At 36.0% G+C, this 21,042-nt stretch overlaps 1 protein-coding gene across 1 annotated transcript; it reads left to right on the forward strand.

Moving 5' to 3' along the window:
• Positions 1-654: 654 nt before the first annotated feature.
• On the forward strand, positions 655-16,210 carry LOC107726535 (RGM domain family member B-like). The gene is made up of 5 exons (XM_016536158.1): positions 655-753; positions 8,381-8,418; positions 9,141-9,289; positions 11,446-11,957; positions 14,861-16,210. Exons 1-5 carry the CDS (start codon positions 703-705, stop codon positions 15,548-15,550), a joined length of 1,440 nt encoding a protein of 479 aa, XP_016391644.1. The 5' UTR covers positions 655-702; the 3' UTR covers positions 15,551-16,210.
• The last annotated feature ends 4,832 nt before the right edge of the window (positions 16,211-21,042 follow it).

The raw sequence follows: 21,042 nt of genomic DNA on the forward strand, positions 1-21,042 counted from the left end.
TACTGTACTGTACTGAATCTGTACTGTATAAACTGCTATATAAAAAATAAACAAATACAACCAAATATTGCAACAAAAAATATTTGGAATCTTTCAAGTTGTCAAACATTAGCAGAACATGTTCATAATTAATGTGATGAACTACATCTGTGGTTACTCTCTGTGAACTTTAGAGAAACTTTATAAAATAATGACTTATAAATTTAGTTCTAGGGGAAAAAAAGTCATTATTTGTTTGCAGATCCCACTTGAGTTGATATATATATATATATATATATATATTTTTTTTAGGTGTGACTTAAGTGTCCATATAGTTTTTGGAGCCGCTATACATTTGCTGGAATACTCTGGTCTTATTACAGACCGCACTGTGTGGATGACCATTGTAGAATATGGGACGCTGGCCAAAGACGACATATGCTGTCAAATCCCTTGAATGTGTATAATTGTGTATGTGTGTGTGCATGCTAGTGTGTTCGGGATTTTTCGTCTTTTTTTCCTACCCGCCCTTCTCCGATATGTAGGAATTAGTGAACATTGCTTAACAACAAACCGACCCTAATCAAAGTGCCGATTCTTTAAAAAGACAGCTGTTGTCATGTGCTTTAATTCACAGCTATCTCCCTTTGTCAAGCAAAGCTGGACACAGTTGTCTGGTAGAGACAGCTAGGGAACAGGGGTTAACAGACTTCTCTCAGTGAAATGGTCTTTTACACATCCATGCCACATGCCCATCAGTCACAAAAATCAGAGGTAAGTTCCATTTCATCTTTCTGCTGTTCTCTTTGGGACTAGCAATGCCATTACTCATGTCATTTGATACTTACCGACCCTTAAAGTGAACGCTCGGTTGTTAAAAGTACTACAGTAAAGCTGGTTTGCCTGGTGCTGTTTTGTGGTTTTAAGCCTCACATTTCTCTATTATGTATTTTTGAGTTTAGAAAACAACACATTTTGAATGTAGAAGAGTACAGTCAGTTTTAATTCATCATAGAGGAATCAGAAAGATGCCATAATCAGACAATGGAGTTTCTTTGGCATCTGATTTTTGGGGTTTATGCTATACTTATAAGACGTTCATTTTCCTTATGAGTCACAACTAACTCCTTTGTCTCAATATCTCAATATTTGTCTCAAAAATATGTTAGAAATATGGCCTGCTGTTAATTCGTGTGATCTAAGAGCCATTAACTTACTGATTTATGATCACAGCAATGGTACTGTATAATCAAAAAATTGAAAGAATTTAAACGGGACAAATTTAAAAAAGGACATTTGTAATACTTATATATATATATATATAAGTTTTTATATTCTCACAATTAATGTAAAATTCTGTTTTTATTGAATTTTTCAGTATAATGAAACGAGGACTAATGCTGTCAAGCTTCAAGACATCAAAGAGCATCAATGTATCATAAAAGTAGTCCATATGATGTCTGTGATATATTACAGGTCTTCTGAAGCCATATGATAAGTCGTGTGCAGAACAGATTAAAATTTTTGCAATTATTTGGTTGCAACAGTTTACAGCCCAATGGTTGAGACAATTAACAGTGAATAACTACTTAAATTTCAGTCTGATTCTTATGCAAAACTGTCATGTAACCACAGGAGATTTGGAATATAGAGTTGTACCACTTTTTGAAGTTTGAAAAAAGAAAGGCATACAGTTTTTGAAATAGCATAGGTAAATCAAGTAAATCATGTTATTTTTTTGGGTGAAATGCAAGTCTACAGTTTTAGGTAACAGAAGAGCAATCTGTCCATTTTCAAACTTTGTGAGTGGAGGAGGGACACAGCTGCCATCCAATGAGATGATGCTGGTCAGGGTGTAAAACTCTGGCACTTCAGACAACTGAAAAACCATTGGCAGAGAGCAAAATTCTCAAAAGATGACTAATAAGCTCGGGGTGATATGGGCTTTGTTGCACTCTATTGAACGTATTTTGTTCCCATGGCTTGAGCTCGGACTGGCTGGACTTGGAGGTCTGGGAGCGGGAGTCACGTTTGATTCCACGGATTTATTTGGTCAATGCTCCCACAGCTGAGAGGTTTGAAATGAGAGCCTGAGCAGGTGTTGTTGTGGGAGAGAGAGCGGGAGAACTTTAGGAGTTTTCATTGCTTCTCTCTCGCATTCTTCCCTTCTCACATCAGTTATTGTGCTGCATACTTTAGCAAAAATGTTTGAAAAAGACTACATGCACCTTTTTTCGTAATTCCAGCTGCATCAAATATTTGGACATTGTTTCTACTTTTAGCGGGGGGGTTTTTTCAGTCCAAATGTCATTTGACAACGGTAACAAATATTGTACAATAAATTTTGAGACTACACTATTTACGTTTACATGGACCCAATTAATCTTTTAGTAATTGGATTGATGGTTGAATTGGATTGAAAATCCTTCATATAAACAGCTTAATCCGAATTAAATTTCAATCAGAGTGCAAAAATTAAGCATGTAAATGCTTTAAAATAACTATTTCCTCAATCAGATTCAAAAATAATTTGCACAAAACAAGCAACTCTTTTGACATATTTGACCGCTTTCCTTTTAATTTTGTTAAACATCTACTCAAACTCTTCAATTTTGTTAGAAAACATTTGAAAAGTTGATTGAAGGAAATCTGAGCTGAAGAAAATCAATGCATTCAACTTTTAGATGCAGTATAGTTCACCCAAAAATGTTGTTCTAAACCTGTATGACATTCTTTCTCTTTTGGAACACATAAAAGAGTGTTTTTTGTCCATACAATGAAAGTCAGTGGGGTCCATAATTTTTTGTTGTATGGACATAAACAGTTCTGCAAAATATTTTCTTTAAATGGAGAGACCTTAACTATACCATCAACAATTCTCCACAAATAGGATGCAAATCAGACCACACCTACAAGTAAGCTTATTGAACTTAGGGCTGCTCGATTATGGCAAAAATCATAATCACGATTGTTTTGGCCAATATTGTAATCACGATTATTTAACATGATTATGAGGGGGCCATATGACCAAAACTTTATATGAGTGATTTATTTAAAGATAGTGATACATATCAAATATATATTTCCTGTAAATAAGGCTGCTATGACATCTACATTGTAGAGGCCAGCGGAATTTCAAACAAACAAAAAGTCCTAAAAATTATTGAAAATAATTAAACTGTCAGTAATAAAAAAGCAAAGGACAAATACGATAGAATAAAAAGATACAAATTAAACAAACTGTGCTTTAATGTTTTTTATGCAAGTCTCAAACAGCCTACTACAGAAATGAATAATCAAATGTAAAATAAAACAGCATAGTCTTCACTGTAAGAATTAAACTTTTTTGTTTCTTATTAAAGCTACAAAAGTCCTTCAATCAAGAGCAGTGTGTGATTTTGAATTTGTCTTTTGTTTACTGATTTGCACGTGAAATTGGGCTTTTATGGAGGAACGAAAGCGCAGCGCTGGAAAAGGGGGCGGAATGGGGCGGAATAATCGTTTTATCTCGATTATTGTATTTTCATAATCGTTGGAGGCCAAAATCGAAATTGTTTTTCGATTAATTGCACAGCCCTACTTGAACTTACACCAAAACTTGTTTGAGTTAGATAAAACATCTTGAGTGGAGTGACCTTGAAATGTTTTACGCCGTATATGTTCCTATTAATTGGAAACTTAAAGTTCAACAACAAAGTTTCTTGAATTCACCTATTGTCAGGTATGGATGGCAGCAGCTCAGCATTGATCCCACATATTGCCTTTCCTTACACTTAGCCTTTCTTAGAGAGGAGATCTAAGGCTTCTCCTCATTCTGCCTTTGTTTACTTCCACTATCTTTCTTCACCAAACTGAGAAGACCCCATGACCCTGAATCTAAGGTTACTTGTGTGTTTATCTTTTTAAAAAGGACTGAGCTTGACACTATGTCAACAGCATCTCTTGAGCAGAAGGAAACAGCTCTAAGGGGCAGTGAAGAAAAAAGGATTTTGTGTTTGCAGACGAATTACACGAAGGAAGCAGACAGTGCTAGCATCTAAAATTAGATGTAAATGCCTAATATTTTCAGTCTATCAAATCTATTAAGCTAATAATGACAGTTCACAGAGGCTCTTTCCAAATGCAACAACTTTTCCCAATGCAATTAAATGTACTTCAAGTGCAATTATTATATATTAATACCTAACAGCTCTCAGGGAGAAAGTAATCCACTTAGGACCCACAAAGACCTTCTCTTTCTGTACCCCCTAGAGTTCAGTTGGGCATCAATCAAGGCAGTTAAGTGGGATCCTTGAGCAGAGATGGTATCAGTGGCAGCCTCTTACAGGCACACACTTCTGTCCCTGTTATCTATGGTAATTGCTCTGAGTCTCTGTCACCAGTGAAGCAAACCTCTCATCTCTGACTCAAATGCGCTACTAAGAAAAGTTTAATTTGAGCTCTGTAGTGTGGGTAAGCACATTTTAGGCCCTCGTTTCTCATTTCACAGTTGCACTTAACTTAAGGACTCTTTACTCAACTTCTGTGGATGGCTAGACCAGGGCTTCTCAACTGGTGGTTCACTGACCTGTTCTGGACAGCAAAGAAAAAACCCCCACTAAATTCAAAATATAAAATGCATCAGATTGTATTATTAATATTTTAAGGAGGGGCTTCGAAGGCTTCAAGTCCAACCAAACCATTTAATATATTTTAATGTAATATATAACAACAAGATAAAACAATGTTCAATACATTTTGTTATATTTTATATACAATATTTTATTAGTGCTGTCAAACGATTAATAAAAGTTTTTGTTTACATAATATATGTGTGTGCTGTGTATATTTATTATGTATATATAAATACACACACGTACAGCATATATTTTGAAAATATTGACATGTATTTACACATATATATTTATATTCATACAATTTATTTTATATATAAATATTTAATATATTTTTCTTAAATATATACATGTATGTGTGTATTTATATAAGCATAATAAATATACACAGTACACACACATATATTATGTAAACAAAAACTTCTTTTGGATGTGATTAATCGCGATTAATCGTTTGACAGCACTAAATATATTATGTATTGTATATTATTACAGTACTTGATGCCCGTTGTTCAATCTGTGTAAAGAAGCAAAAGCAGTAATATTTTTATACTATTAATATTTTTATTTTAAAAATTAGTTGGTTTTTTTTTCATTTTAAGTTTTATTTTGTCATGTATTTTGTCATTTTTATTACAGGTTTTTTTTTTTTCATTTTTTTTTTCAACTTATTTTATTTCAATTAGCTGCCAAGGCAACATTTCTATTTTTGTTAAGTTTAATATTTTTCATCTAATATTTATATTTTATTTAAATTAGCGAAAACTTTCATTTTTGTTACCGATAACAGCACTGGTTGAGAACCACTGGGCAAAACCTGTCAGTGGCCCAATATTCCAGTGCCCTCCCTACCGAAATGTGATGGGCCTAATAACAAAAACAAGCAGCGCGGTGTGGAGCTGCTCCCACAGAGTCAGCACATTAATGAGGACCATATGGAGCTGCCCAGACATACAGTCAGTGGAAACCCAATTCCTCTTCCTTTTTTTCTTCCCTCTCCTACACTCCTTCAGTCACTTCTCTGCTTCTCTGTCTCTCACTCTTGTTTCCACCTTTGAATTTATAGCATAAAGCTTCAGCCGATTGTTTTCTGAAAGCTTAAGCGTGATAAAAACTTTCTAACCTTTTAGTTTGTCAGTGCATTCCCCCGAACAGTGTAAACATTCTGTGGTGTTATAAAAACATTGTTTGAACATCCCGACCAGCCTGACAACAGCAACAGCAGCTCAACAAATGGCATGGGCTTGAGGTGTCGCCAAGCTGTTTGTTCAACCAATGACAGATGAGGGGAGTCTTCAGGAAACCTGCTCGAAAACAATCATTATTTCCACTATTCAGGTCAAGTTTTTTTGGTCTCTTACTTGGTGTAATGGCTCATATCATTCCATTTCACTTATTTTTGCTTAACTTGCGCTGAGTAGGAGTTCTGGGCTTTTAGCAAATGACCTTCTTCTCTTCTCTTCCCAGTACTTCATCTCACTCTCTGTCAAAAAATGTAGTCTCTTTATTTCTCTGGTTTCTCAAATGGAGACTCTCTGTCCCCTCTCACTGGCCTGGCATTCAGTCCTGCCATGAAGCGGATGGCTAATTTTACCAGACTGACCTCATTCCACTATTGTATAAGAACAAGCGAGTCAGTGTCAGGAGAAATGTACTGGCTTATCCCTTCGTTTCCGTTCCTTTCTCTTCTCTTTCTCGTTTTTCTTTCTGTCTTTTTCTTCACCTGATTCATCTCTGTAATTGACTCGCTCCCTTCTTGTTTCATACATGTATGTGTGTATTTATATAAGCATAATAAATATACACAGTACACACACATATATTATGTAAACAAAAACTTCTTTTGGATGTGATTAATCGCGATTAATCGTTTGACAGCACTAAATATATTATGTATTGTATATTATTACAGTACTTGATGCCCGTTGTTCAATCTGTGTAAAGAAGCAAAAGCAGTAATATTTTTATACTATTAATATTTTTATTTTAAAAATTAGTTGGTTTTTTTTTCATTTTAAGTTTTATTTTGTCATGTATTTTGTCATTTTTATTACAGGTTTTTTTTTTTTCATTTTTTTTTTCAACTTATTTTATTTCAATTAGCTGCCAAGGCAACATTTCTATTTTTGTTAAGTTTAATATTTTTCATCTAATATTTATATTTTATTTAAATTAGCGAAAACTTTCATTTTTGTTACCGATAACAGCACCAAATTAGCGCCAAGGCAACATTTCTATTTTTTGTTAAGTTTAATATTTTTCATCTAATATTTATATTTTATTTAAATTAGCGAAAACTTTCATTTTTGTTACCGATAACAGCACTGGTTGAGAACCACTGGGCAAAACCTGTCAGTGGCCCAATATTCCAGTGCCCTCCCTACCGAAATGTGATGGGCCTAATAACAAAAACAAGCAGCGCGGTGTGGAGCTGCTCCCACAGAGTCAGCACATTAATGAGGACCATATGGAGCTGCCCAGACATACAGTCAGTGGAAACCCAATTCCTCTTCCTTTTTTTCTTCCCTCTCCTACACTCCTTCAGTCACTTCTCTGCTTCTCTGTCTCTCACTCTTGTGTCCACCTTTGAATTTATAGCATAAAGCTTCAGCCGATTGTTTTCTGAAAGCTTAAGCGTGATAAAAACTTTCTAACCTTTTAGTTTGTCAGTGCATTCCCCCGAACAGTGTAAACATTCTGTGGTGTTATAAAAACATTGTTTGAACATCCCGACCAGCCTGACAACAGCAACAGCAGCTCAACAAATGGCATGGGCTTGAGGTGTCGCCAAGCTGTTTGTTCAACCAATGACAGATGAGGGGAGTCTTCAGGAAACCTGCTCGAAAACAATCATTATTTCCACTATTCAGGTCAAGTTTTTTTGGTCTCTTACTTGGTGTAATGGCTCATATCATTCAATTTCACTTATTTTTGCTTAACTTGCGCTGAGTAGGAGTTCTGGGCTTTTAGCAAATGACCTTCTTCTCTTCTCTTCCCAGTACTTCATCTCACTCTCTGTCAAAAAATGTAGTCTCTTTATTTCTCTGGTTTCTCAAATGGAGACTCTCTGTCCCCTCTCACTGGCCTGGCATTCAGTCCTGCCATGAAGCGGATGGCTAATTTTACCAGACTGACCTCATTCCACTATTGTATAAGAACAAGCGAGTCAGTGTCAGGAGAAATGTACTGGCTTATCCCTTCGTTTCCGTTCCTTTCTCTTCTCTTTCTCGTTTTTCTTTCTGTCTTTTTCTTCACCTGATTCATCTCTGTAATTGACTCGCTCCCTTCTTGTTTCGACCAGAGGAATATGTATATTCGCTGGGTCATGCAATGTAATATGCCCACAAATGTGGGGGAAAGAAAGAACCCTTTCTCCGCCCATCAGCCTTGTCAAGTCGTCAACTGGCATGAGGTGCTTGTAAGGGGCTCACTGATCCATCCACCTGAGTGAATGAGGTATTTGCTTCAGTGGCCAGATTCTGAATGATGCCTCTGTAGTATCAATACCACTATAGACCTGAGACAGGAATGACTTTATGGGGACAGCCAGCTCTCTAGTATTTAGGTAATTACTATTACCATTGACTACATTAATACACATATTGTTGTGGGGGAGAATGAAATGTAATTTTAAGTCAAACTTCAACTGATCAACCAATGTGTGATGATACAAGGACATATATATATATATATATATATATATATAAAAGTAACAAACATGAAGACACTGATGTGTATACAAATATTATGTATATAAATTAATGTGTACATTTTGTGTTTACTCCAAGGCTACAGTCTCAATGGATCCACAAAATAATTTCAAACGGTAAGCAATATATTGTTCTTTTCCCATAATCACAATGTAACCTCGTATCTCAAAGCACCAACTGCAAACATGATCAAACTATAAACCAGGAAATAAAGTAGTAGCAGGAACCCAATAAAGTAGTTCAACAAACCATGATATTAGACTGGAGGATGTAGGACTAGCATGCTGAAGCCCATCATAAAATTGAACCCTCCAGGCTAGGCTGAACTATTTTAATTTATTTAGCTTTCCTCAGTTTATTACATAGATTAGAATAAGCTTTGTAGAATTTCAGCTGCCCAAAGCGAGGCAACTGATAGATGACAGTTTGTTCCCATGTTTGTTTTGGCACATTTAATTGATCACTTAGGCTAATGTATCTTTCAAAAATATATTTTCAACAATTAAAAAGTGGTTTATGCAGAAAACAAGTTTTAAATTATTAAAAACGTTATAGCAAGCATGTCAACAATTAACAATAGTTGACTGACTCTGTAATGAAAAATGAAAAAAACGACATTCATGCAACCTAAAACGTTTATTTATAGACAGAATCGTTCATTCTTTATGTGCATACTTTTGCACTGCATAACTCATATAAAGACGTGACTGAGCACTTGTCAGCTTTCATAGAAAGGACTGGCGAATAGAAGCTCCTCCCATGCGATGCTTTTCAGCACTTTTCCTTTGAATGACAGAGGCTGGGGAAGGGAATGAAAAAGTTGTGTGATTTCTCGCAGCCTCAACGTCGATGAGCAGCAGTTGGAGAACTGCAATCAAACTGAATGGATTGGCATGGGGAGAAGCGGCACTCTCAACCTGGCTAAGCGGCAGCTTTGGAACTGGATTTGTCTTTTAGTGGTTTCTATGTGCCTGTTACTCCGACCAGGTAAATAGTTTTGTTCGTATTAATCGCACTTATGCGCATGCACACATCCCAGAACGAGAGCTAATGGGAAAACTTTACACTATCGTTTGGAGAGAAGTTGTTCAATCAAAATCTCTATAAAAGTATGTTAAAACTTTAAACGTGCTACTTAATGCAATTGCACAATCGCTCATATTAATGTCTACCGTCCCATTTATACGCATTTAGTTCTTCTGTAGGCCAGAGTTGTGCTGCTAACTCGCTAGCAAATCAGCACCGTTTTTGCGAAAAGATTTAAACCCAACATATTTCATATAACCAAATGTTATACTTACCTTCTGAAATGATGTTTGAAGTTAATCCTCACTATTTACCGTTCTTTAAAAGTATTGCTTAGTTTAGTCAGATATTTTATTAGTTTGGCAAAACTTTCGCTAACCTGGCTAGCTTCTCGCCGTGTCGCCGTTTACTTCGAAAGCCCGTGACTGTGTTGAAGAAGAAAGTGTGCCTTAAAGAGTAATAAATAGTCATTTGTGAACAGCAGCGATCAAATATGGGTTATTTACATTTTGCGTTAATTGCGCGTTTTAACCGCCTATGCCTCCCTGAAAAGCACGCGCAGAATTTATTTATTTATTTTTTTTTTGTTGTCGCTAGACGAAGTTTTAAATGTTAGCGAATGTGAACTAGATGTAAAAATCGGTTTGGTACAGATAAAAATGAGCAAATACTTTGCTGCGTGCTCTGAATACGATTGAATTTTGTTGTTGTTTTTTTCCCTACAGACTGATAATGTATTATTTGACGTTAACTAAATCATTAGCTATAAGTTTTAACCGCCTATGCCTCCCTGAAAAGCACGCGCAGAATTTTTATTTTATTTTTTATTTTTTGTCGCTAGACGAAGTTTTAAATGTTAGCGAATGTGAACTAGATGTAAAAATCGGTTTGGTACAGATAAAAATGAGCAAATACTTTGCTGCGTGCTCTGAATACGATTGAATTTTGTTGTTGTTTTTCCCCCTACAGAATGATAATGTATTATTTGACGTTAACTAAATCATTAGCTATAACAATGAATAGTAACTGTTTTAATGTAGTAATTCATAACAGTAACCATATATAAAGTTAAATAATATTACATTACTAGACAAATTTGAATATAAATCCATTTTAAACTCAGTTTAGGAATTGTTTATAATTCTGTATGATAACCCACAAATTCACTAAATATGCATACAATGTGAAAAAAAAAATGAAATCAAATACTCCAGCTGATCAGAACTATTAATGTTATAACATATCACTAAATGCATACTGACAGACCACTAATTTACCATGTTTTTACTATGACAAATGCATCCAGTCCAGCAGAAAAATTAGTAAATGGTCACCTCACACCAGTGCTCTGTCTCACAAATCTGTCTATTAGGCCTAGTCAAAAACAGAGATATTGCATTCATTTCCACAGAGTTGTAAATTATGCATAACGATTCATCTAGAACAGTTTATGTAAGATAGTATATGTTATTCTAAAAAGTAGGCTACATATGAATCCCATATTATTAACATGAACAATGTATTAAATAAGTGAATTTACCCGTGGACACCGCTGCTTCCTTGCTAATGTGCAATATTTTTAGTAATTACTCATACACTACTCTGAAGTCATGGAAATTCATTGGTCAAAATTTGTGGAAACCCTGTAGAATACAATTACTACATCATAGCAGTGGGAGTTTTTCATATTTTTAATAATGCTAGCCAAATTCCATCCCATTTGTTATTGTTGGGCCTGTATTCAAAGCAGTAGAAAGTCATCATATCAAATGAAGCAGTAACTATTTTCACACTTTTGTTAGACCATAACCGTAAAACACTAAAAGGAATCCAGACAAGGAATGTTTTCATGGTTTGGAATGGCAATCAGCAGCTTGTAGTTATCTTTTCAGATGCCATGCTAACTCGAGTGCAACCAATGAATGTGTCAGAATGACAAAATACAGCAGTTGTGTAGCTGTTAAACAGGTTTAGTCTATAGATTGATAGCTAGAAACCATCCAAGGCTAAGAACTTTAATCATGAACGTCTCCATCACCAACCAACCATCAAATAGTGATTCTCTCACAGTTTTAAATGCATCTCATTAATGTCTAATTCTTCTTGATTCTCAACAGTGTGCTGCCAAAAATGTCGAATCCAGCGCTGTAATGCGGAGTACGTGGCCTCATTCTCACCCTCCGGTGGCTTGCAAGAGGAGGTGCTTCCAGATGTGGACTACTGCATCACTCTGAGGGCCTACTCGTTGTGTACGCGTCGCACAGCTCATGGCTGTAGAGGGGACTTGGTGTACCACTCCGCTGTATTCCGTATTAAAGAGCTCTTTGCACAGCACAACTGCTCCAGCGACGGCCCAACGTCGTCAGCCAAAGCACCCAGCACTTCCAAGCCACCAGTGGTGGACGTCTGCAACTATGAAAGCAGGGTGCTCGCCTCGGGCCCGGCGGCTCAACAGAAAAAGTACGGACATTGTGGATTATTTGGTGATCCTCACTTGCGGACTTTTCGGGATGAGTTCCAGACATGTAGGGTTGAAGGAGCCTGGCCGCTCATCCACAACAGATACCTTTCGGTTCAAGTCACAAACGTACCGGTGGTTGAAGGCTCCAGTGCTACAGCAACCAACAAGGTTAGTTGTGCAAATGGCTTTTTGCTAACTTCCTGTAAGTGTGACCTGTTCCAATTTGTACTGGTCTTTTTAGTAAAGCAGAGTAACCACGATACTGGTGGTTTTATGAAATTGGGCAAAAGTTGTTTTGAAGCCTTGTCATCAGTACAAGTGTTGAAAAGGTGAAAAAGCAATCATTTACTCACCCACATGTTGTTCCAAACATATATGACTTACTATTTCAGCAGAGCACAAATGAAGATATTTTGAAGAATTTTTCAGCTTTTTGTCTATAGTCAGTCAGTGGGGTCCAAAACCAACATTTGAATCCCATGACTTTGTAAAGACAAAAACGCAGATTTTTTCCCCCCCCTCAATAATCTCTTCTTGTATGCTTTACAGAAGAAAGAAAGTTGGTTTTGGACCCCATTAACTTTCATTGTATGGACAAAATGTTGAAAAATTCTTAAAAATATATTCACTTGTGCTTTGCAGAAGAAAGAGAGCCACATAGGTTTGGGCGACATGAGGATATTTTTGGTGAAATTTTTCTTTGATACTATACAAACCTGTTTAGCAAAGTATACTAATTTATCATAATATAATATCAAAATAGATTACCAAATAAATGTAACTGAAACTTGTGAGGATTTTGGGGGAAAATGGGCCATGTCTTATGTTCTCGCATGGTCCAAAGAAACCATTGAAACCAAAAGCTTGAGAGAGACAGACAGTCAGCCCAAACAATGATGGCATTAGGGGGACATTTTTTTTCTCGACTGTTGAGCCATGGCGACAATGCAGGACCAAAAGACTATAATAGAATCCCCCAGCTGTTTCACAAAGAGTGGGGGAGACCCAAAAAGAAGGAATGGAAAAGAAATTATTCAGACTCTGGTTACGGTCGGTTAGTTTCTGGAAGGTGAACAGACATGAAGTATGACTGTAACATAGGAATGACGATGTCTGTGCATTTTTTCAAAAGAGGGAAAGTAATATAATACCACAAAACATAAAACCTGTCATTTTAATAAACTTTCAGGGGACCACTGACTTTAACATGAAAAGTGTTTATGAGAACAATTGTTTAATTGTTTCTCATTAATTTATCCTTTGGCTTAAGAAGAGCTCATGATATGTTTCTAAATTGACACAAAACGTTGCATCAGTGCTATATCTTTAGCTTTACATGTAGTGGACATTCTTGGATTAATCATGTAGAACATGACTTAATTTTACTGACAGTTGATGGCTTACAGCTCTGTGACTTGATCAGAGTTTTATAAAAAATATGCCGTTGGATGTTCCATTGATTAGTCATTGAGTTTGGTTTAGATTAGATACTGGCAGATCCCAAGTTGTCCATGTTATTTTTTTCTCTGGTCCTCTACTGCCATCATGTGGTTACACCTGTTATTCATTTTTTTCCCTCAAGCTCTAGGGCTATAGCAAGCTCTCTTCCAATGTTATTTTAGTATTATTTATGTACTATTATAGTTTTTATTCATACTTTGAATTTGCTGTTTTTATATTTACAGTATTCATTTTAATGTTAAAATATATGAGCAATTTTGCTATGTGCTTTTGTAATTTTTTATTAGTTTGCGTTTTTAAAAATATTAGGTAACACTTTATTTTAAGGTGTCCTTGTTACACAGGTTACATGTACTTACTATTATAGTAACAATAAATTATGCATAATTACATGCAAGTAACTAGGGCTGGGCGATATAGCTAAAAAATTGATCAACGATATTATGTTTCATATCGTTTGGTATCGATAATTATTGACATTTTTATAACCTTTTTTTATGTGCCTATATCATGCGCTATATCGAACATTTTTTATATCGGTATCGAAGAAGGTGTACCGTCGATAAATATCGATACCGTTTTATCGCCCAGGCCTACAAGTAACCCTGTGCCAAACCCTAATCCTAACCCTTACCATATAGTAAGTACATGTAGTTAATTAATATTACTCAGTACTTAAATGTATAAGTACACTGTAACAAGGACACCTTAAAATAAAGTGTAACAAAATATTATTATTGTATTTAGGCTTATTTTTTATTTCTGTTTTAGTTGTTTTATTTATTTACATTTAGTAATTTTATTGCTTCAACTTAAACTTATTTAAGTTATTTGCCAACATTTCATCTTTTTGATTTTCATTAAAATTTTTTTCAAGGTTATTTCAATGACCAAAAATTTTTTTTTTAAATTAATTTCTTAGCCACATTACATTATTTTCCTCGTCATATTTAGATTATATATTTGACCTTTTCACCATTTTATAAATGGGACAAGAAATAATTTGTCTGTCCACCATCGATAGGTCAAAAAGCTGCACAGTGTGAGACAATTTCATCCAATCAGAACATTTTTGATGTTTAATATGTTAATATTGTATAATTTAATAATGTGATGCAGGACTTTGGACCAGTGAGGTCACTGTTGGTTAGAATGCTTCTGTTAGTCTCTTGTTGATTTGCTTCTCCGTACTTGGTTCATTGTTGTTATTGTTAAATAAAAAATGGTTTTCGTTAATTCTAATACAACTGAAATAAAACAAATATTAGATACAAAACTAGAAATGTTGCTTTGGCAGGTAACTAAAATAAGTTTAAGTCGAAGTACTAAAACTGAAATAAAAATAAAGCTGAATAGAAATATTAAAAAATGACAAACGCACATAACAAAAAAAATATAACAATAAAAGCTAATTCAGAAAATGAAATATTATAATAGCATATAAATAATACTAAAACACCACTGACCTGGTGGTTAGGACATGTTCCAACAAATCAGGCTGCACAAAAACACAATGTTGAAACAATCCTCTAGTCAATTGAAAGCAATTTCATGTATTGATTTTCAGTGTGAGCTATTACTCACCATTTCCTGTTTGATCTTCCCTGTAGATAACAGTCATCTTCAAGTCCTACCATGACTGCACTGAGCAGAAGGTGTACCAGGCCACCACTGAGGACCTGCCGTCGGCGTTCCAGGACGGCACGCGAAGCGGTGGGAAAGCAGAGAGCCTGTGGATCGCGGAGGGTAGTGGAGGTCTAGGTATACGGCAAGTGAAGATCCACGCTCGCTATCTAGGCACGTCCATCATTGTGCGGCAGGTCGGCCGCTACCTGACTTTCGCCATCCGCATGCCTGAGGACTTAGCGGAGGAGAACGGCGGCCTGCAGCTGTGTCTGCACGGCTGTCCGCGCAGTGAGGTCATCAAAGCCCACGTGCTCAACCGGCAGCAGAGCCTGCGTCCGCCGCGGCTTATGGGCGGCTGGTACGGGGAGGACGATGGCGGCGAGCTGCAGCCAGGCCTCTCGGCACATGTGGACATGTTGGAACGTGCGACCACAAAGTGTCGAGAGATGCTGCAGGTGGAGGACGTTTATTTCCAGTCGTGCGTGTTCGATCTTCTCACGACAGGCGATCAGGAGTTCTCCATGGCTGCGTATGGTGCCCTGGAGGACCTTAAGGCACTTCCGCCAAGCACTCTGAAACAAAGTTCACCCAGGACTCCACACATTTATAGTAGAGGAACAATAGTTACACCTTCTGTTTTCGCGGCTCTGGTTCTTATGCTGCTGTTGAACTGAAGGAGCTGGTCTAGACGCCAGCTTGAGGATGGATACCCACCAGCCAGCCTGTTCTTCAACCATGACACCCTCCTGGAAAAACAATCAAACTGACTTCAAACTGTCTGCGAGTGAGAGACTCATTCCATTTAAACATGCAGTGTTTTACTCTTCAAACGGATAATGGCAGAACACTCCAGGGCTTTCCGAATGTGAAATCGACAATCGCTCGAATCTGGAAAAGATGAAGGCAGCTTATCTGCATATCTTCTAGGTTATCACCGATTAAAGAATGGAAACTCTACTACAGATGTGATGTTATTGGATGAAATTATTGTAAAAGACACATAGGATGTCCTGAATCACACAAGTTTAGGTGCACTTCAAACTTTCTACTATAAGAAAATATGTTATCTACACGGGATCCAACAACTACATGAAATGCTACCTATCCATATTATTATTCCATATTATTATTCCCATCCTATTTTTGGGTCTGGGTCATACAACCACACATTAAGCTACAGTCATGGTAGGAAAATACTTCTTCAAGCTGCTCTGCTTATTAAGGAGAAAACAAAACAAATTCTTTATATAATAATATATTGAAAGAGTGTATATATGTGTTTTATATGTGTACATTCACTTGTGTATAGATGTTAATGTTTTGAAGCCGTTTCATGTAGTTAGATTTTTTTTTCAGTTTGTATAAAACAACTAATATTTGCTGTATTGTGTATCTGTTGTTTTCCATATTAAAAAAAAAAAATGAGTTGTGACTATCCAGTCTTTTTTCCCTGACTTCTGACGCTTTCTACTCTAGAGGGTGCTATAGAGTTGCAAGTTTGAATAACTGGACATATTTTTTTTTTTTTGTCTTTAAAACACTCTATTTCCTTACACCAGCAATAAAGTGTTGCAGGAACTTGGTGGTAATACCAGAATGTCTTTTTAGCTGCAGTTATGTAAGCTATAATGTACAGTCAGCCATTTGTTATAGCAAAATATACCTGACAAGGTGATTAGTGCCTCACTTATATTACACGGCTCCTTGCCAAGTAAATAAATAACTTGAAATGAAAAAATAATTCAAGGTGAAATTACCCTTGTTATATGGGAAGAAAAAGCAGCAAACTAATGCCAGAGACTTGATACTAGCATAGAAAATCGTACAAAATAGATTGCTTATGATGGTTATCAGACTGCTGAATGGCTCGATTGACCAATCAGAATCAAGAAATAAATATATTGACACCAACCAATCAGAATCAAGATTTCAACAATTCAGCAGTATAAGCATACATAGTACAATTTAATATAACGTTTGTGGCCATTTTCAGTTACAGATTTTCTTTTTTTTTTTTTTTTTACAATTTACGCAAATAGTGGAGTGTTCCTTTAAGGCCTCGGGTGGAAGCTGGTATGAAATGACGGGGTCGCGTGACAGAGATTAAAATGTTGTCAGTTTAACCACATTCATCATGCTAAACTAAGCATTTTCCAACGCTGCCCTTCTCTTGTACTTTGCAGCTCTCGGCACTCCATCACTCTCAAGTTTTAACTGCGTCTGATGTGAGGAGAAGAAAAGAGGCAAGGTTCTTCATGCTAAGAGCTGTCAGAAATCATCTTGTACATATAGCGCAGGCCTGTAGTTAACCTGCTGACAGCTATATGCTTCTGTTACTCCAGTACAGCGCCTGTATTTTATTGTTTTTATATCGCATTTTATGCGTTTTGTCTCACTACCGTCTTCCCGCGTTCCAGTCATTTAATTATGCTCTTCATTCTAGATACGGTATAATGAGGTACATAAATGTATATAAAAAAAGGTCAATCTACTTTGTTCGTTGCTCACTTTGATCTAATAAACAAGGACAATTATTGGGCTAATGAATTAAAATAAGCCCCTTGAGTGATTAATATTCACACTGGAAAAATTAATTTGACATTAATAGGATATTTGGCAAGATAAATAGACAGCATGGCCATTTTCAGTTGTTATACAGATTTTCTTTCTTTTTTTTTTTTTTACAATTTACGACACAACACAACACAAAATCAAGGAAAGACGTTTGCACTTCTTTTTTTCCAGCAATGCCGTTTTTGCGCCCATTGCTTGTTCCTGTTCCCGTGATGTTAAGGACTCTTAAAGGAACACTCCACTATTTTTGAAAATAGGCTCATTTTTGATCTAATAAACAAGGACAATTATTGGGCTAATGAATTAAAATAAGCCCCTTGAGTGATTAATATTCACACTGGAAAAATTAATTTGACATTAATAGGATATTTGGCAAGATAAATAGACAGCACAGAACATGTCCGCACGTTGATTGATAAATGGATAGGTGGTTGGCTCTCTTTAAACAAATGCCTTTTTAATTAATTAATCAATTAGAAACCATAACCGCAAGCGTTTACAGTTTTACTGGATGCATTAAAGCTGTGATTTTTATTTGGCATACCTCGCATAAAATGCTGCTACTTCATGACGGATATTGCTGAAGAAGGTGTCTGAGAAATCAAATGCTTTGCAAACAGCCAATAAGAATTTGACCGACCTGCTTGGGCCAGCCAATCAGAAAATTTGTGGATCTTGGCTTGGGTTTGGGGCAGGGCTTCATGCATGTCTTGTTCGGGAAACCATTTAAATCATTTACAGTAACTTTCAAGTCAAAATAAAATAAAAATCGACCGTATTAACTTTATTAAAACACGTTCCTATTGTTATTTATCCACAATTCATGATTTAATGTTATTTTTAAAGAAAATGTTTGACTTTGCATGTCTTTTTAAAAAAAAAAATATTTTGCTCCGTTTCTTTGATGATTGACATAATTTAAGGTTAATTTTCTTTCTTGTTGAAATGGCAGTGAATTCATTTGGAAACATCTATTACTTAAGTGAAATTGGCTGCGAATGCAGTTATATATTGATTTATTCCTATTTATATCTTTCACTGCTTTTAGGAACTTCATTACTATTTTACTCTTTAGACAAAATATAACATTCATACAGGCCATTTGTTCACGCTCAGATCTACAAGCCTGCATCTTGCATACGTAATGCGCTGGGTTTTGTGTTGTATATTTGTTAATAAGTCTGCGCTACAGAACTTTTTACCAAATGGCCCCTCTACACCTCCAAGCCTGGAAAAATCAAGCTGGAAAATTAGGCATCTGTATCATAAATCTTGGAAAGTTATGATAATTTGCAATTCACTCCCTCATCAAAGGCAATATTACCCTAATTTATTATCTTCCCGCGTGTAAGGCGCTCAGAGGCCGTGGAGATAAGAGTCTATCAGGAGGAGGATTGATTTTCATTAACAGATTGTAATAAAGATGAACTGCTCGGCCCACACACTGACCAAGAGCCACACTTTATTGTAATTGGGCCAATTTATTTCATGAGCCACTGCCTCCACTTTTTTTAGGCTCTTCCCTTTCTTCTCTCTCTCTCTCTCTCCCCCTCAGTTCATTACTGTAATGTTTTCAACCACATTCTTATTTATTCTCTTCTCATATTTCAGCCATCAGACAAACTGTATATTCACTATTTCATATGTCTATGGCTTCACAGTATGGACTATTCAGTTCTTGACCTACATTTTATTTTGATTTGTAAAATGTAAGCTGTAACCATTTAATTGATTTAAGTGATTACCTAAATATTATGCAATCTACTTAAATTGAATGTGCAAGGTTTCCGGTCTCATATTTTACCTGTACAGGACAAAAACAGTCCATTATGTTGCTGGATATTGCAAACTGGTATTTCTTACCATATTATTTGAATTCACATAATCATAAACACCGGTTAGTGGTGCAAGTAGTTTTACTATTTACCGCAGTTTGATGTTCTTCTTGTTATTTAACTTAAGCACCTAAACAATTGGAAGTCTTGCACTTTTAAAAGAAAATACATAATTTCCATGTTGCAAAATAAGGTGCATAAAAAGCCCAAAAATTCCATGGAGGGACTGTTTACAAAAACGATCTGATTGAACTGATTCACTAAAAGAAAATTAACTTTCCAGCTCTATATGAGAAGAGGAAGAACCATTCTGAATGAACTAATTCACAAAAATGAACGTCTGATTGAACTGATTCACTAGAAGAAAATTCACTTTCCAACACTTTGACAGAACCATTCTGGATGAACCAATTTACGAAAATGAACGTCTGATTGAATTGATTCTCTAGAAGAAGATTCACTTTCCAACCAGTGTTAATTTTGACCGCAAATTTTGATTTAGTTTTAGTCATAATCTTTTGACTAAAATGCCATTTAGTTTTAGTCATATTTTAGTCATCTGAATTGTTTTTAGTTTTAGTCGACTAAATCGACAGTAAATTTAGTCGGCTAAAATCTAATGGGTTTAGTTACAGTGCATTTATTAAGCATTTCTCAAAAATTTCCAAACTCATTAAATATGGTTTGATATTAAGGTTAATACTCGTCAAAACGGACAATTCGACATCATTTTGTGTGTAATTCTCCGTTCATGCGACGCAAAAGAGTACTCGCGCGCTGTGAGAGGCGCTTTCTGTGTGTGTATGCTTCAGTGTCTGCGCTCAGAAAACACTACTCCCACATATTGACATTTTTGAACGCGTTATGAGACGTGCAGCAAGTGTATGTTAGCTTATGTTCATATGTACGCATCTAACCTCCTAACCACGCAGCAGTTTCGTTCTGAATGAATCTCTTCCCAAATCGTCCCTCCCTAACATTTTCGTCTCATTTTTAATTCATTGACGAAAATGTCAATAGATTTACGTCATAGTTTTTGTCATTCAAAAAGAGTTTTAGTTCGTTACCGTCTCGTTGTCGTTGGCGAAAAAAATGTCGTTGACCGAAATGAACACTGTTTCCAACACTATACATGAACAGGAAGAACCATTCTGAATGAACCAATTCACAAAAATGAACGCCTGATTGAACTGATTTACTAGAAGAAGATTCACTTTCCAACACTATACATGAACAGGAAGAACTATTCTGGAGGAACCATTCATGAAAATGCACAGACTTTGCAGCCCTACACATAAGTAAGAGAGAGGGCCTTTTAGGGTGAACTTGATTCACTAGAATGAATCTTACCAGCACTACATGAGAGAGAGCCAGTGAGAATGTGGACTTTCCACATCTACATATGAGAACTATTTAGGACGAGCTGATTGATCCGATGAATCCAATGCTACATATAAGAGAAAGAGGACTGTTCAGATAATTACAAAGTAGATAACTCCATAAAACAGTTTTGAAAGTTGTAAGTTGTGAAAATTAAGTGATTTAAGACCTTAATACATTGTAAAGACTGTAAGTCTGTCCCGTATAGCCTCGTTTTCAACCAGGTTAAAATTCAGTATGGCGTCTAACCTGATTAAGATCGAACAATTAACAAATAAAGTTTCAGTATCATGTTAAAAAAAGAGGACGTTGTGCTTACCTTTACACAGCACTGCATGTTTTAGGCTCAATAGAGTTAGATAAGAACCAAAGACAAA

Source organism: Sinocyclocheilus rhinocerous, unplaced genomic scaffold (assembly GCF_001515625.1).
Source record: "Sinocyclocheilus rhinocerous isolate Xijiao unplaced genomic scaffold, SAMN03320098_v1.1 scaffold276, whole genome shotgun sequence".
Taxonomy (NCBI): Eukaryota; Metazoa; Chordata; class Actinopteri; order Cypriniformes; family Cyprinidae; genus Sinocyclocheilus; species Sinocyclocheilus rhinocerous.